Below are 15352 nucleotides of genomic sequence, written 5' to 3' on the forward strand. Positions count from 1 at the left end.
AGAAAACTGGATTGACAGGTGTGTGGTAGTTAGGTGGAAAAGAGAAGCTGCAACATTAAAGTAGTTTTAACTAGGTAGTTGGGGTCCAAAAGATTTTAATGTATACTGAATGTGTAGATCAAGTCTGAAGCTTCATTTTTGTAGTTGACAACTTTTTGATAGCTTCCCCAATTTTTGAGATAGATGTTTTCAAAGATTGAGAATAAGAGCGAGGATATGAAAGTATGTAAGTAATCGTGCCTATGCTCCATTTTTATAAATTTTACATTAGCTTGTATATAAACAAGTGCTTCATTTTTGTAGTTGACAGCTTTTTGTTATTTTTTCAATTTTTGAGTTAGACGTCTTTGAAGATACGAAACTGTATAGATGGAATGAACTGTGAGAACACGGAGCAACGAGAGGATCCGCATCCACTGTAGTCTCAAACTTCATAGAAGAAAAAGCACAAAAAACACAAAAACAGAGTGCGCCGAGAAGCCAGACACTCTAGCTTCTCTGCTTCTCGTTATATCTCGATCTTCGAGAACTTGTAACTTTCAGAGACGCATATCTCCAAACTCCAATTTCGATCTATAGCATGAGTATACACTCAAGTTTCTGCGATGGTTTGTGGAGCTCCAAGAACGTCCGATGGGATGCCTGGTGTTCAGAGCTAGAAATAAGCAATTTTCCATCAATCCCTGAGACGGAGTGTTTAGCATTTTTGTAAACGGAATCAATAGATGTACAGTTTTAAACTCCATCTCCCATTTTCTACCGTAATCTTCTTCTCCCGCCCCTCCTCCCTCCTCCGTTTAAGCTCAATCACAAGAGCAGATGGGACAGGTGACACAGTTCATGACCTGTTACATCATACCTAATTCTAACGGCCGGCTGTCTATTCGATTTCTGACTAAATAGTAGGGTTCCCCTCTCTATTTGGTTATGAGACACACTTGCACCCGGTTTGAATTGAACATTTGGACTTGAAGATAAGCCGCACGGATAAGGGATTTCTAATCAAATTAGAAAGTACGGCAGCTTGAAAAAATAAGAAATTACATTTGGGTTTGAACGAATAAAGCACAACACACACGAGTAGTGAAGTCTTGATATTTTGAATGAACGGGGAAAGGATGAGAAGGGAACCAGAAATGGCAGAAGAGATGGACCGAAGGATTTGTTGATACGGATCCTGTGGTTGATACCGTCCTTTCTTAAAGTTTTATAGAATATTCTGTTAAAATTTGGAGCTCATTCGCGAATAAAGCAAACATTGGGAATATTTACTTTTCATCGAACATTAGCATCCTTCTCTTTATCCCTGATACACTCTTTCAATCAACTATACCGATTCTTCAGGCTTACCAGGGAAGGTCATGGAATCCTATATCGTTGGAAAGCTGAGCTAACGCTGATTCCAAATATATATTCCGTTTTTGTCCTCGAGGCCAAGTATTCGAGAAAAACAAGGTCGAAGTTTGGTATCCTTCCGCCTCACCACCTTCACCACGCTGCCCATATTTTTTCACAGGTCAGGAAGGTCCAAACTTTGACCCCGTTTTTCTCGAATACTAGGCCTCGAGGGCAAAAACGGAATATATATTTGGAATCAGCGTTTTCGCAGCTTTTCAATGGTATAGGTCACGTCCCATATCTCCACACTGACTCCACGCCCTTCCCTAGTTAGGAGGAGGACCGGAAAGTGGAATGTTATTCGAGCTCATAGTCTGAAAATGATATTCTATTCGCTTGATTCACTCTGACCGATCTTCCATTTTCAACGCAGAAATAAAAGTAGAACACCGATTCCCCAAACATTCACTACTTCAGAATCCATTCCATATTGTTACAAAACATTACGAAATGACTTGAAAGGTCGAGAGGTGTTGAAGGAGACACGTGTCATTTTTCTTGAGGAGCCCACTTGATGATAATAGTCTAATGGGACGAACAAGAGGAGTGAATTGGCAACAATCGAGAAGGAAAACACCTGTTTTGCACTTTGGAGAGGATGGATGGAAAGGGATTCGGGATCCTGAATTTAGAACTCAACCTGTGACTACAGTAATCCTCTACCCTGAATCCAGATTCCATGAATCATCGTTCCCATTCGAAAACCTGTGCACACTTCCATTCCCAAAACTGTCTTAAGCCATCCCTAATTACCACTTCCTCTCCTCCTTCTGTTCTCTCCTTGTTTCCGTCATTTCACAGAAGATTTCAATGCCCACAGCCGACTCGCCGTCAAACGAAATGTGAAAAGATTATGCAATTGACAAAAGAGAGAAGAAGAATACATGAGTATATATCTTCAAAGAGAACAAAATGTGTCTCCTGCTGAGATATCATCATCTTGTCCCCTCGTGTTTTGACAGACGGCCATATGCCTTTTCGAAGAGTTGACCCCCCACGGGTACCTCCGAAAGGAAGAAGAAGCAGGAGGAGGAATTGTTGATTGACGAGCCGATTAGGCGAGAATTTTGGAAAAGTTAAAAGGGGGGAATGTGTTGTGTAATACATATGATCAATTACTTTATGGGTGGTGGGGAGAGGAACGGATGAGCAATGGGTACTGTAGAGAGATTCAGGATTTGGGATTCGATTGCGATGCGAGAACCATAGATTTAAGGAGCTTATCATCTTGGAGAATAATTTGGAAATATTGACAAAAAGGCGAAAATCTCCCTCGTCTTCAATTTTTTTGCCAGAGAAACATTTTTGATATGTTCAGAAACCTTAAGAGCTGGCACCAATGTATTTCAGGGTTTGGGTTTCGGATTTAACTTTCGAAAATATTTTTTTTCGCTGAAGGATCAACCGTTTGGGGTTTCGGAGCGCATTTGTTTTCCAATAAAATCTTGATTATTAGTCATTTTTCGTGAGTAAACAAGCAAAACCAACTCATCCGAGGACGAATACAAATGTGCTCCGGAATCTCAAACTGTATATTCTTAACCAAAACCCTTATTCCCGAAATTTCCAGAATCTTCTAGAAATTTCCAAAAATCGTTGATTTTTTCGAAAAACTTCTTCGAAAGCACACACTGCCCTACAGTATCCTACAGTAACCCTGAAAATCATACCGCCCTTCATTATCCCTTTTTTTCGTTTTAATACCTATTCTGTCGAGATTTTCGAACAAGTTTTAAATACTTTTAAATACAATCGGAATGTGACGAAAACTGTATTCGAACGAGGAAGTTCTTTTTTTCCTTTTCAGTGAACGTTTTGATAAAATGAAAGTATTGGAGTTATCTGACTCCTGAACTTTTTTCTCCGATTTGTTTGTAAAAAAAACTAATTTATTATCAGAAAAAAACCAAAGAAGCAATCAATCAGTTCTCGGTTTCACCTCTTTTATACTGGCCGTCAGAATGGATCCACCAGATTCTCCGACACTTTCATTCGATAACTTCTCGAATACATCGACTTCATTTCCAACTTCATAGCTCACATTCTCTCCTCCAAATGATATTTTTTTGATTGTTTTCGGTTTCTCTGGTTTCACTTCTGGGTTCTCTTCGAATAACTGAATGATTTGTATTTCAGAGTGATGAGATTCTTTTGAAACTTACGGAATTTGCAGTGATTTTATGAGTTTTTAGACGAACCGGTCCCTTGTTTGTGAACTTTTGGTCGTCATATTCTTTTTTCGGTTTCTGAAAATATAATGTTCTTTCAAAACGCGGAGTTTTGTGGGGTTATCACGATTTCATCAGCATATCTTCAAAACTAGAAGAGCTACAGTACTTTGCAAAAATATACGAACCCCGGACGTTTTCAGTTGAAATTGTCCAACTTTGAGAGTGTGTCATGGTAATTCGGATTGTCCCATTAAGCATTTTTTTTAATGAATAATGAATTCTACAGATCAAAATTAGAACTCCATTTTTGTAGTTGACAACTTTTTTGTACGGTCACTCCTTAGCAAGTTACGTATCGAAAAAGTAATTTCTCTCTCAAATCGTCCAGTGCAAAATCGAGTGATTTTTTATCTGTCTTCTTAAAATGACCATAACTCTCTAGGGTGTGTTCGTACAGAAAAGTTGTCAACTACAAAAAGAAAGCTCTACTTTTGATCTGTATTATTCATTAAAAGCCTACTAGGTGTGACAATCAGAATTACTATGACACCCTCTCAAAGTTTGCCAATTTCAACTGAAAACGACCAAAGTCTCTTTTTGCCCAACATTGCCACAAGAACTTGTTCTTTACAAGTCATATGAAATAAAAACAATCAGACATCTCACATTAATCTGCAGTACTCTTGAAGTTAGCCCACCTTTTTCGCATGGCTCTTCGCTGTACTACTCTTCTGTTTCTTGGAAATTGTTTCAACTTTCGTCTTCTCCTTTTCTTCTTTCACATCCTCCAACTTATCATCTTTCCATAATTTCACATATTCATCAGACGGTGTTCTTTCCTGCTTCGGATCCCTTCTCGGATGTCGACGTCTCACTCCCGCGTATGCCGCTTTTCCTATCATTTTAATTCTTTTTCTTCCCTGCCTCGTTTTATATTCATCACTATTGAAATATCTCGGAGAAATGAGTCCTCCAGTAGTTGTTCCAGTAGTTGTGGTTCCTTCTTCTGTACTCATTGACAACTCTTTTCTCATTTTCTCTTTCTCATCTAATTGCCTAATTATCCTTAAATTTCTGAATGCAATAGATATAATGAAAGCAGAAAGCGCTTGAACAAGTAGAGATCCAAGCATCAGGCATCCATTGGTTGTAATGAATTCACTGTAAGAATAAGTTCGCTCTAATGATAAATTAAATTGCTACAGTATCCCTGAAAATCGTACCGTCCTTCATCATCCCATTTCTCTTCGTTTTCAGACATATTCCGTTGAGATTTCAAGAAATTTTTTTGAATGAGAATTTGTGTGAAAATAGATAAAAATCGAAGAAAAGTGTGTTGTTTTTCTGCGAATTTTCCTGTGACGTTTCGTTCAAAAGACGTGAAAACGTGGGATTCATTTTTCTCGTGAATTTTTGAAGTTTTTTTTCGATTTATCTGATTTCGTCGCGATCTTCTGCTCTTTGGACCCCCAAACGTAATGAAAATTGATATGTAAGTAGCCGAGTTGTTTCTAGAAACAAAAATAATTTCAGTGGATTGGTGCGCACTGTCAATATAACGATATTGTGTCTGCAGCTCCTATTCCTCGGGTGTTGCATCGTATTTTTATGTATTACGCATACAAAAAAGAGGAATAGATCACGTAAGCTGTGATTGGAACGATGAGACACGAGAAGCTGGAAATCTGAAATATCTATTACATTTTATACATAATCGGATTGTTCATTTTCTTGAAAATTTAATAAAACAAAAGGAATCGAGATCCGACATTACATTATTAGAAAACTTTGAAATTAAAACAATAAATTAGAAAGTTGGAAATTATGAATACCAGAATCGCTGGAAGTGACACATCAGTTGGAATCGTTGAAGATGAAATTGAATCTCGATAGAGTCGTTGGAAGCGACGAGATCAGTGGTCCATAGGCGGCAGCGTTATCGTAGAGTTCAAAGAGTGGCGCAGCGACGAGTTTGAAGTTTTTCGGAACGCAGAATGTTGCTGAAATCAAAGGGTATGTAGGAAACACTATAAATCATACTTGTCACGGGCCGGGCCAAAATCAGGAAAAATCTCGACCCGGCCCGCTCGGCCCTTTTTTAAACATTTTTGAACATTTGAGGTTTTTGTTTGGAAATTTTGATGTGTTTTTTTTTGGAAATTTTTTGAAAAAAAAGTTTTCGAATAAAACTTCAAAATTCAATAAAAAGGTAAATATGTATGATAATTTAAGCATTTTTACTCTAAATTTTCGAAAAATTTCAGAAAATTGTGTTACAAAATGAGTACACATTTTTGAATCCGGGCCGGCCCGATTTTTGACAAGTATGCTATAAATGTCTGTAACAGTTTACGTTTAAGGAAATTTGAAACTGTTGAAAATTCGAGAAGTCTTCTGTTCAAAGTACCTTTTAAACAAAAACAATAAAAGAAACTTTGAAATGTCTTACATTTTGACGGCAACTGAACAAGCAACAACTTTGTGTGTTCTTTAGGTTTAGTCACGTGTGCTGGGATATACGGATAACGCGGCGGGTCAAAGTTTGGCCGCCACCAGTTGCCTATTTCATCCTCGATTGTCCACTCATTCGTCTCGCCGTCAGTTCTTCCGAGAGTCTCGTTCAGAAGACGTGTCACTCCGGACACCTCGTCTTCTCCGATTTCCAACTCTCCTCCTGGTCTGTAATGTTTTTTTTTAATGTTTCTTACGGCATTTTATTTTCGCTTACAATTTATAGAAAGTAGTTCCTATTTGAAGAAGTAGAATATGTGGTAGAGAGTGCTCGTGAACAATCAGAACTGCTTCTACAGATCTCCGCATTCCTACCTGAAATACTCATTCTCATTTTTTGTTTTCCCTTGCAAGGGATTTTTCAGAAGTGACGCGAGACTCTATGAGTACTCTTTTTGAATTCCCGAATTCATACAGATCAAAAAAATCAGATTCTGGCATAAAACTTTCCCCTCCCGGCAACAACAAATCTTACCACTTCATACTCGTCCTTCATACGTTTGAATCTCTCCGGAACTGATTTATCTTTCTCCGCTTGCGCTTCTTTCGTGCCAAAAGTATAGTTTGTTAATGGATAAACATTGATCGTTCTGTTGAATGGCGGTTTCTCATCAAAGTTCAAAGGAGACTCTGGAACCGACGCTGGTATCGTTGTCCTCTCGATTTTTGGCCAAACGTCATCCATTATTTTCTGTAAACAAAAAATCTTAAATTATAAACAATGACATAATCATTAAAAAAACTAGATAAAAACGTAAATAATTTAACTGGTTCGCGATCGCTTCAAAAATTGCGAAAAATCCAGATGGCCGAGAAAACCAACGCGGATAGAGCGCACTTGCTCGGGAAAACTAGTCCCCCTTATTTTTGTTTCATTTTTCCAATTAATTTAAATACGTAAACATGATAGCATCTTCAAAGTTTTGCTCATTTCTAAAATATTATTGTTGGCTCTAAACGAATTTGCCTTGTTTTTCATCAAACTGGAGAAAACTTGTACGCCAAAGAACACTCGCCTATCATCTACTAGCCAGTCACATTTTAAAGTGTAAACAATCGGGAAGAAATGAGAGAGAGATGGCAGAGAAAAAGATCACACATCATTACCTAATTTCCCTTTTCAACTCACAAAATCTTTGCTCTTCAATATTTGCGCAGACATAGTGTGAACTATACTTTGTGATCAGCTTTCATATGGAAATGATGTGAAAAAAGAATAACTCTCTGATTTTTGCAGATAAAACGCTGAATCGTCACCATTCCATTGAACAAGAGTTAGATTTTTTGTGATTCTAATGCCGCACGACTCAAATGAGGTAAGAAATAACTGTTTACTGAAGAACTTCACCTAACTCTTTTAAATTTCAGGGAAAAAACAGGCCCAGTGTTGTCTTATCGCTGTCAGCAGGCGCCATCGCCGGAGCGCTAGCCAAAACGACGATTGCGCCGTTGGACCGGACGAAAATCTATTTTCAAGGTGATATTAAGCCTTCTTTCTGCTTTAAAATTCCAACGTTTCAGTCTCAAGTACACGTGGATACTCTTTTCGATCAGCCATCAAATTTATAAAACTTACCTATCGAGAACATGGATTTTGGGCTCTTTATCGTGGGAATTCGGCTACAATGGCTCGCGTGGTTCCGTATGCTGCGATGCAATTCGCCGCTTTTGAACAGTATAAAAAGTTATTGAAAGTTGATGAGAATAAGTGAGTTTTAAGAAAAAATACTGATAAAAACATCGTTTTCCAGTATCCGAACACCCGTGAAACGGTATATCACCGGATCTCTTGCTGCAACGACGGCGACAATGATCACATATCCTCTTGATACTGCGAAAGCTCGGCTATCTGTATCTTCTAAACTACAATATAGTTCACTTCGACATGTATTCGTAAAGACGTATCGAGAAGGTGGTATTCGGCTGCTTTATCGAGGGATTTACCCAACTATTCTTGGTAACAACAGATAAAATAGAGAAATATTGATACAATGATAATTAGACTTCAGGTGTCATTCCATATGCTGGATCGTCATTCTTCACATATGAAACCTTGAAAATCATGTATCGAGATAATACAGGAAAAATGGTGAGTATCCATGTTTTGAAGCAGATACATATCCGCGATAGTTTACTTTTTTTCTTTTTTTGGTAGAAAACATCGTAGATAAAAATTGTGTTTCAGGAAGGATCAATGTACCGAATGGTGTTTGGAATGTTAGCTGGCCTGATAGGACAATCATCATCGTATCCGTTGGATATTGTAAGAAGAAGAATGCAGACGGGGCGAATCCCGAGTGGATGGAGCCCTCTTCGAGCGCTTATTCACATTTATCACACAGGTAGATATCTTTTCCAAAAAAGGCCAACCAGAATCTCGAAGAAAAAGAACTCAGGACGCCGCTATTCAAAAATTCAAAATTTTTCTAGTGAAATTGGCCAGATCAGCGTCACTAAGAATTGAAATTGTGCAAAAAACAGGAAAAACCTTTGTCAGTTACCTGAACTTCGAAGACGTCTGATTTTTTCTGGAATGTTGGTCTCGACACGACCACTAACTAAAACTACTGTATTTCGAAGATGATGCAAACTACTTCTAGAAATTTCTCCTTGGGCTTATCTCGCTTATCCGGAAACATTAAAAGCTCAGTTGCCGCGCTTTTTTACGTCATCTCGTCCGTTTAGAGTCCAAAAAGTGCGCGGGAAATCTTATATTCAAACTTGTCATACGCGAGATGAGCCCTCTCGTGCAGTTAGACAGTCCATTCCGTGGGAGAACGTTCTCTCTTTACCCCTTCATTGATTTTCATTCTGAATCGATTCTTGCAAAAATAACTATTTTCTAAACAGTGCTGGTCCCTTTTGCGATTCCCCCACCTTTCGTTCTACGAAAATTCTTCTCCACCTTTACAGAGGGTCTGAAACGTGGATTGTACAAAGGATTGAGTATGAATTGGCTGAAAGGACCAATCGCTGTCGGAGTATCGTTTACAACATATGAGAAAGTCATCGAACTTGTTGGCCACCTGAAGCGATAATCAATTTGTCTCTGTCTCTCTTTCGAAATATACTATTTCCTCTCTCTTCGTTTTGTTTTCTATTCAGTTTTTTCCACTCCGTGCATTTGTTGTTTTGATTAGGAACTGCCATTTAGAAGATTTAGTGCATATAGATTTTTGTTCTAAAGTTTTTAATAACCAAAATCATATGTCTTCTGTAAATAATCAATTTTTTGAGTTGTCAATTGTTTTCTTGGACCCCGTTATTTCCTTCCCATTCAAAGTGCCAGTGTTTTTCGCCAAAGCATCGATTTTTAGTGATTTTCTTCTTTTTTTGCTCAATTATAAATCGTTCCGAATTTATACTCCTTTCACTTTACTTGTTTTCAGGTTGGTCTGCAGTGGTTCTTTAGCCGTGTATCTTCAAATTTAAAAAGTTGAACAACGAAACAATTGAATTTCAGAATAAACAATGCCTGATCGAAATGCAGTTATTGCACGTGAGTTGTCAATTGAAATCTACTGTTTAGTAGTGATTTATTTTCAGAACAACTAGCAAAAGGAGACGTCTTATGGGTTCCGTACAGAAAGGATCCGTTGTGGCCGGCTTTGGTAAGGGAGATTTTACATAATCTGGTTGTCTGAATACTCTGAAGATCAGGGTTTCGAAACATTCCGCATTTTGAATCCGAGATAAATCTCAATTGAGACTTTAAAGTGCTCGGTTTATGAATGTCTCAATGACGTTTGAAAGCAAAACTTTAAGAAATCTTTCTGTTTTCAGGTGAACAACGTGTATCCAAAGAAGGTCTCATACACTTTCTTCCCACTTCCCGATGGCTACGAAGAGCCGAAGAAAAGCAGGTTCGGCTGCGCTCCGAAAGTAAGAACACCCCTAAAACCCCCATCTCATTCAAATATTTCAGTTAACATACGCATTCGTCACCACTGAACCAGTTCCACAGCACGCCGACGCGAAACTGAAAGAAGCTCATTCGGCCGCGTGTTCATATCTTGCACAGAGAGGAAAAACTCGTGGAGCGGATATTCCATCGTATGGAGAGGCTGATGTTAAGGAAACTGTGAATATTGTTGAGAAGAAGCAGAAAAAAGACACGAAGAAGGATGAGAACAAGAAGCTTAAGAGAACTCGAAAGGAGACTGATTCAGATGATAATGAAGAGGATGATGAGATTCGTCGTAAGTCGGCTTCGCGGAAAGCTAGGATGTTCTTTTTTTTAACACACTATATCCCTTCCAGCTATCAAAAAAGCCACGACGTCCACATCGGATCGCTCCACTCCTTCCGGATCTCAAGAACAACCAAAAATCACAAATGAGCAATCGGAAGCTATGATGAAAATGGTAAGTTTCTGGAAGACTTGTTAGCTTTAAATGAATCATTTTTGTATGCGACTCCCCATTTTTCCTAAAGAATAGTTTTATTTTATTTACAAGAAGAAATCTCTCAAGTTTGAAAATCTATTCAAATGAAACATCTCCTCTCAAATTGAATTTTGGAATCAAACCCTAATTTCTCAATTTTCAGATCAACGAACGTTTGGACGCACTTGTCAACGAAATATGGCGTAAACGGGAAGTCGTCGATTGTCAGAAGACGCTAGTAAATGACAAAATGATGATCATACTGAAAAATAATCAGTTTTTGAAAGGTTTGTTCTGCTTTCTCTTCAGCTTTGAAATCCATTATTTTTCCAGAATCCGACTACGAAACAGTCTTCGAACGCGTCGTGAATATCGTCCGCTCGAAAAATCAATCACTTTCTCTGATATCTGCATTCAATCTCACTGCTTCTCATATCATTCCACATGTACTTATAAGCTGCTTCTCAAAAATTAAAAATATGGATTACCAAGCCGCCAAGGACATTTTCCATTATCAGAAGAGACACGCTTTAGGGTAATTTAATTTCAGAAATTTCAGTTTTTAAAGAAAAATATTTTAAAGGCTCGACCCAACAATGAACATTCCAATCACTGATCACTTGGAGGAGCTCTGTCGTTTGGCTAGCGACGAGATTGATGCCATCCGAAAATAAGATGAATCTCTATCCAATTCCAACATTCTCACTTTTTCATTCATTGCCTCCCTCACATATTTTTATAACTCTGTAAAGTTTGTTTAATTAAAGCCCAATAACTACCAAAGCAACCAGATGAATACATGTTGCGGTGTCAATTTTTAATATAAGAAACGTATCGTTTTATAAACATTTATTCGAATAACTATTCCAATAAATTTTGTGATTATGCGAACTGTTTTGGATTCTTTTTAAAAAGGGAAAGAGAAGAAGCTACCCAAGGAAAAAGCGAAACGGAAATGTCTTCGAAAGAAACGAAATGAAATGAAAATGGCGAGTTATCACTAGGGATTGCGGTGGGGGGAAATGAACTTTTTGATATGGAATTCACGAAAAAATGTTAATAAATAAATTACTAATAGCGACAAGAAGGTAAAAAGAGTAGTAAAAATGCAAGGGGTTAAAAGGTTTCAAAGAAAAATTATGCAGCATGCGTAGTTTTATGGAGGTGGGCGGCTTCTTCTTGTTCTTCATAAAATGTGAGTAATAGGGGAAGAACACAGAATATCAGAAGGACGCCTGGAATCATATTTTTGTGATAAGTTTCAAAAAGAAAGTTTTTCATACCTAGAATAACAATCCATACAGAAACCGTCGGCGACGTCGGCGCTCGAGCAGTTACAAAATGAAAACCGGTGCTGGCGGCGCCATCTTCAGGGAGCGCTTCTCGTACTTGGGCTGAAAAAAAATCAAATTTGCTTTATCTTAGTCATTTTAGAATTAAGAATAATACCGATATTCGTATCAGTTTTGTGGAAAATATCCTCGACACTGGGATCTCTGGAATTCCGTTCTTCTCGTAAAAGGGCGGTTCTGTCGTCAATATCTGAAATAAAAAACAGATTTTTAGAAAGATTTTTAGAAAGAAAATATTCGAATTTTATTCTGTAAAAACCTACCAATAAGAACTTCATTTTCATCCTCATCTTGACTGGAAACCGACTGTACACCGAGTGCCATTCTCATCCGACTCACTGGAATTTTCACTTTTGAAAGTGCCAAAAAAGCCTGTTCCGACACCAAATTGTTCACTCTTTTTATTTCTGCCACCTAGAAAATAGCTTTGCTTGTTTGGTCTATTTTAAAGGAACTGCTTACATTAACTTGATATTTGATTGCCAATTTATTCAGGGTATCACCGTTTTTCACTTTTCTCTCGATTAAAATTACATCTTTATAAGTCGGCATATCGTTCTGAAACCCTTCACTTGACGAAGTTCGAGCTGCACGACTTCTCATGGCAAAGTGCTCCACTGAACTCCCTTCTTTCATCGCCATTTTTTTCTGAAAAATCCAAGTAAAACCACGAATAAACAAAAAATTACAGTAAGCGAAAGGCGCAGTACAAAAATTGTTGAATGGGTTTTACCACGATTACAGTAAAACTTAAATTTGGTAGTTTTTGAAAAATTAAAATGTATTTCTTCTTTTGTTTGTTTTCTCAAGTTTCACTTTTCATTTCGATCTAAAAGTTCTTTTCTCGAAAACTTCTATTGAGTTGGTTTGAAAAATCCCATACTCTAAAGAAGCATCACACAATGTCTTATGTCCAATCTTATCATTGTTGTGTCATGAACTGTACGATATCAAATGAAAATGAAAATCAGTTGACTTTCCTTCTCCAAAATTTCGATAACATTAAGAAAACAATAGAAATCAATAAAAAGAGATGAAATCCACGTAACACGATGAAGCCAAACCCGTAAGGTGCAAAAGAGATTTTAATCTGGTTCTCTTTTTCCACGCCACAGGGCGCAGCGGCGTCAAGCAGGAATCCGGAAGAGAAAGAGAAAAAGAAACGACATAGAAAAAAGAGAAATGCTATGTGTCTTTTTTGTATGATTGTCTGTCCACCCTCTGCCCGTTTTCAACTCTCGATGCTTCGGCCATTTTGCTGGCCGCCCTTTCCATGATCGATAAACTGCGCTCTATCGAACACCGTCTCGACTGCTACCGCCCTTATTTTTTGTTGGTTCTCTAACTTTAAGATAACTCTTCACTGAAAGCTGTTTTTTCCGTATCATTTTTCAAGTCAACTCTTCTATATTATGTTCATTTTTTTCCGTTTTCATATTGATTTTTCCAGGGCTCATCATGCTTGGCAAATGCATCAAGAAGGCTTCGTCCATCGGACAAACAATGCGATTCAGCTCCGGCGATGTAAGCGTTATCTTGAAGTAACAAAAAATTATTCGAAAAAATTTTAGATTCGTCGTGTCACATTGATTCCAGGAGACGGTATCGGACCAGAAATCTCTGCCGCCGTTCAAAAGATCTTTGAAGTAAGAATTTAAATTTTAAAATATAAGTAAACTTCTCTAATTTTCAGGCTGCCAATGCCCCAATCGCTTGGGATCCAGTCGATGTCACTCCAGTAAAAGGACGTGACGGAGTTTTCCGTATTCCAAATCGTTGTATCGAGCTGATGCATGAGAACAAAGTTGGACTCAAGGGACCACTCGAGACTCCAATCGGAAAAGGACACAGATCATTGAACTTGGCTGTCAGAAAAGAATTCAATCTGTACGCCAACGTTCGTCCGTGCCGTTCCCTGGAAGGACACAAGACATTGTACGACAATGTCGATGTTGTCACCATTCGTGAAAACACGGAAGGAGAATACTCTGGAATTGAACACGAGGTAAAGTTTTTTTTTTAAATTTGATATAATCGGAAATTAAACGTTCAAACTTTCAGATTGTGCCAGGAGTCGTCCAATCGATCAAGCTCATCACTGAAACCGCCTCAAGAAATGTCGCCAGCTTCGCCTTCGAATACGCCCGCCAGAATGGACGCAAGGTTGTCACCGCTGTGCACAAAGGTAAATTTAAATGTTTTTTTTTTAAAAGGAAAAAAAAATGTATTATATTTTCAGCCAACATCATGAGACAATCAGACGGTCTGTTCTTATCTATCTGTCGCGAACAAGCCGCTCTGTACCCAGATATCAAGTTCAAGGTAATTATTAATATTTTAAACTTATGAACTTGGACGACTGGCTCGACTTCTGACTTCGTCAATATCTGAATTTTCGTTTTTTTTTTTTTGCAAAATGGAGTACAGTAGGCTCTGTTGGTTTCTGACATCTAGCGGGAACAGTTTTAATCACAACAACTTTTCTTTCGCTAGTGAGTGTTGAAAACACCGAAATCTCCAGTTAGAAGCAAAAATTACAAGTTTATACAGAGTTGTGAGCTCATCCAACCCCACTCCAGATTCTCATAATTTTCAGTTTCACATAAAACATTTTTCAGGAAGCCTACCTCGATACCGTTTGTCTTAACATGGTCCAAGACCCATCCCAATACGATGTCCTCGTTATGCCAAACTTGTACGGAGATATCCTCTCCGATTTGTGCGCTGGTCTCGTCGGAGGACTCGGAGTCACACCATCCGGAAATATTGGAAAGGAAGCTGCCGTATTCGAGTGAGTTTTGGTGTTTTTTATCCGAAGAAATTGAAAGTATAAAGAAACTAAATGGAATTAACAACTTTTCTTTCAGATCCGTTCACGGAACCGCCCCAGATATCGCTGGACAAGACAAGGCCAACCCAACTGCTCTTCTCCTTTCTGCTGTTATGATGCTCCGTTACATGGTTTGTCATTATTTTTCAATTAATGAAATGCGGAGCCAAAAACAACGATAAGAATCAGAAATAACTAGCTTATAGAAACCTCGTTCTCAATTATTTTCCTTTTCAGAACCTCCCACAACACGCTGCTCGTATCGAGAAGGCAGTATTTGACGCTATCGCCGACGGACGTGCAAAGACCGGAGATCTCGGAGGTAGTGGAACGTGTTCTTCATTCACCGCTGATGTCTGTGCTCGTGTTAAGGACCTCGCATAAACCTTTATCCCTTTTTTGTCTTTTCTTGTTTTCCCTCTTCAGACTGTTAGACACAAAAAATTCTATGATGATTAGTAAGAGACAACTTCTATTTTTAATTCTGTATAGATTCCCTTCTATGACATCCACATCCATCCCGCGTCTTTTATCGCTTTACTCCACAAGACAGAGTTCGATTCGTTTTTCTCCGACTTACCCGCATAAACTCCTCTCCTCTTTTTTCTACGCCATCTTTCGACTTCATTCTTGTTTTTCGTTTGAAATTTCTTTGTCAGAAAACAATTACACGTTTATTAAAAATATGTTTTTACATAGAATTCA

At 38.2% G+C, this 15352-nt stretch overlaps 6 protein-coding genes across 6 annotated transcripts; 3 read left to right on the plus strand and 3 right to left on the minus strand.

Moving 5' to 3' along the window:
- Positions 1–3316: 3316 nt before the first annotated feature.
- Positions 3317–4830, minus strand: GCK72_002625 (uncharacterized protein; the record flags this gene model as incomplete). Its single annotated transcript, XM_003112113.2, has 4 exons — positions 3317–3514; positions 3561–3644; positions 4268–4730; positions 4793–4830. The coding sequence occupies 4 exons, from the start codon at positions 4828–4830 to the stop codon at positions 3317–3319; spliced, it is 783 nt and encodes a 260-aa protein (XP_003112161.2).
- A 593-nt stretch (positions 4831–5423) lies between these two features.
- GCK72_002626 (uncharacterized protein) lies at positions 5424–6765 on the minus strand (the record flags this gene model as incomplete). Its single annotated transcript, XM_003112045.2, has 4 exons — positions 5424–5569; positions 6019–6248; positions 6298–6395; positions 6556–6765. The coding sequence occupies 4 exons, from the start codon at positions 6763–6765 to the stop codon at positions 5424–5426; spliced, it is 684 nt and encodes a 227-aa protein (XP_003112093.2).
- A 610-nt stretch (positions 6766–7375) lies between these two features.
- GCK72_002627 (uncharacterized protein) lies at positions 7376–9118 on the plus strand (the record flags this gene model as incomplete). The annotated part of the gene is made up of 7 exons (XM_003112002.2): positions 7376–7396; positions 7449–7557; positions 7602–7788; positions 7832–8037; positions 8090–8169; positions 8266–8422; positions 8994–9118. The coding sequence occupies 7 exons, from the start codon at positions 7376–7378 to the stop codon at positions 9116–9118; spliced, it is 885 nt and encodes a 294-aa protein (XP_003112050.1).
- Positions 9119–9551: 433 nt separating this feature from the next.
- Positions 9552–11139, plus strand: GCK72_002628 (uncharacterized protein; the record flags this gene model as incomplete). The annotated part of the gene is made up of 8 exons (XM_003111832.2): positions 9552–9579; positions 9627–9691; positions 9864–9962; positions 10006–10279; positions 10341–10444; positions 10629–10752; positions 10799–11000; positions 11049–11139. The coding sequence occupies 8 exons, from the start codon at positions 9552–9554 to the stop codon at positions 11137–11139; spliced, it is 987 nt and encodes a 328-aa protein (XP_003111880.2).
- A 463-nt stretch (positions 11140–11602) lies between these two features.
- GCK72_002629 (uncharacterized protein) lies at positions 11603–12459 on the minus strand (the record flags this gene model as incomplete). Its single annotated transcript, XM_003111842.2, has 5 exons — positions 11603–11700; positions 11749–11859; positions 11915–12007; positions 12081–12231; positions 12280–12459. The coding sequence occupies 5 exons, from the start codon at positions 12457–12459 to the stop codon at positions 11603–11605; spliced, it is 633 nt and encodes a 210-aa protein (XP_003111890.2).
- Positions 12460–13275: 816 nt separating this feature from the next.
- GCK72_002630 (uncharacterized protein) lies at positions 13276–15031 on the plus strand (the record flags this gene model as incomplete). Its single annotated transcript, XM_003112108.2, has 8 exons — positions 13276–13341; positions 13389–13463; positions 13511–13822; positions 13879–14002; positions 14057–14139; positions 14436–14608; positions 14685–14778; positions 14885–15031. The coding sequence occupies 8 exons, from the start codon at positions 13276–13278 to the stop codon at positions 15029–15031; spliced, it is 1074 nt and encodes a 357-aa protein (XP_003112156.2).
- Positions 15032–15352: the final 321 nt, after the last annotated feature.

The sequence above is a fragment of the Caenorhabditis remanei genome, chromosome I, assembly GCF_010183535.1.
Source record: "Caenorhabditis remanei strain PX506 chromosome I, whole genome shotgun sequence".
Taxonomy (NCBI): domain Eukaryota; kingdom Metazoa; phylum Nematoda; class Chromadorea; order Rhabditida; family Rhabditidae; genus Caenorhabditis; species Caenorhabditis remanei.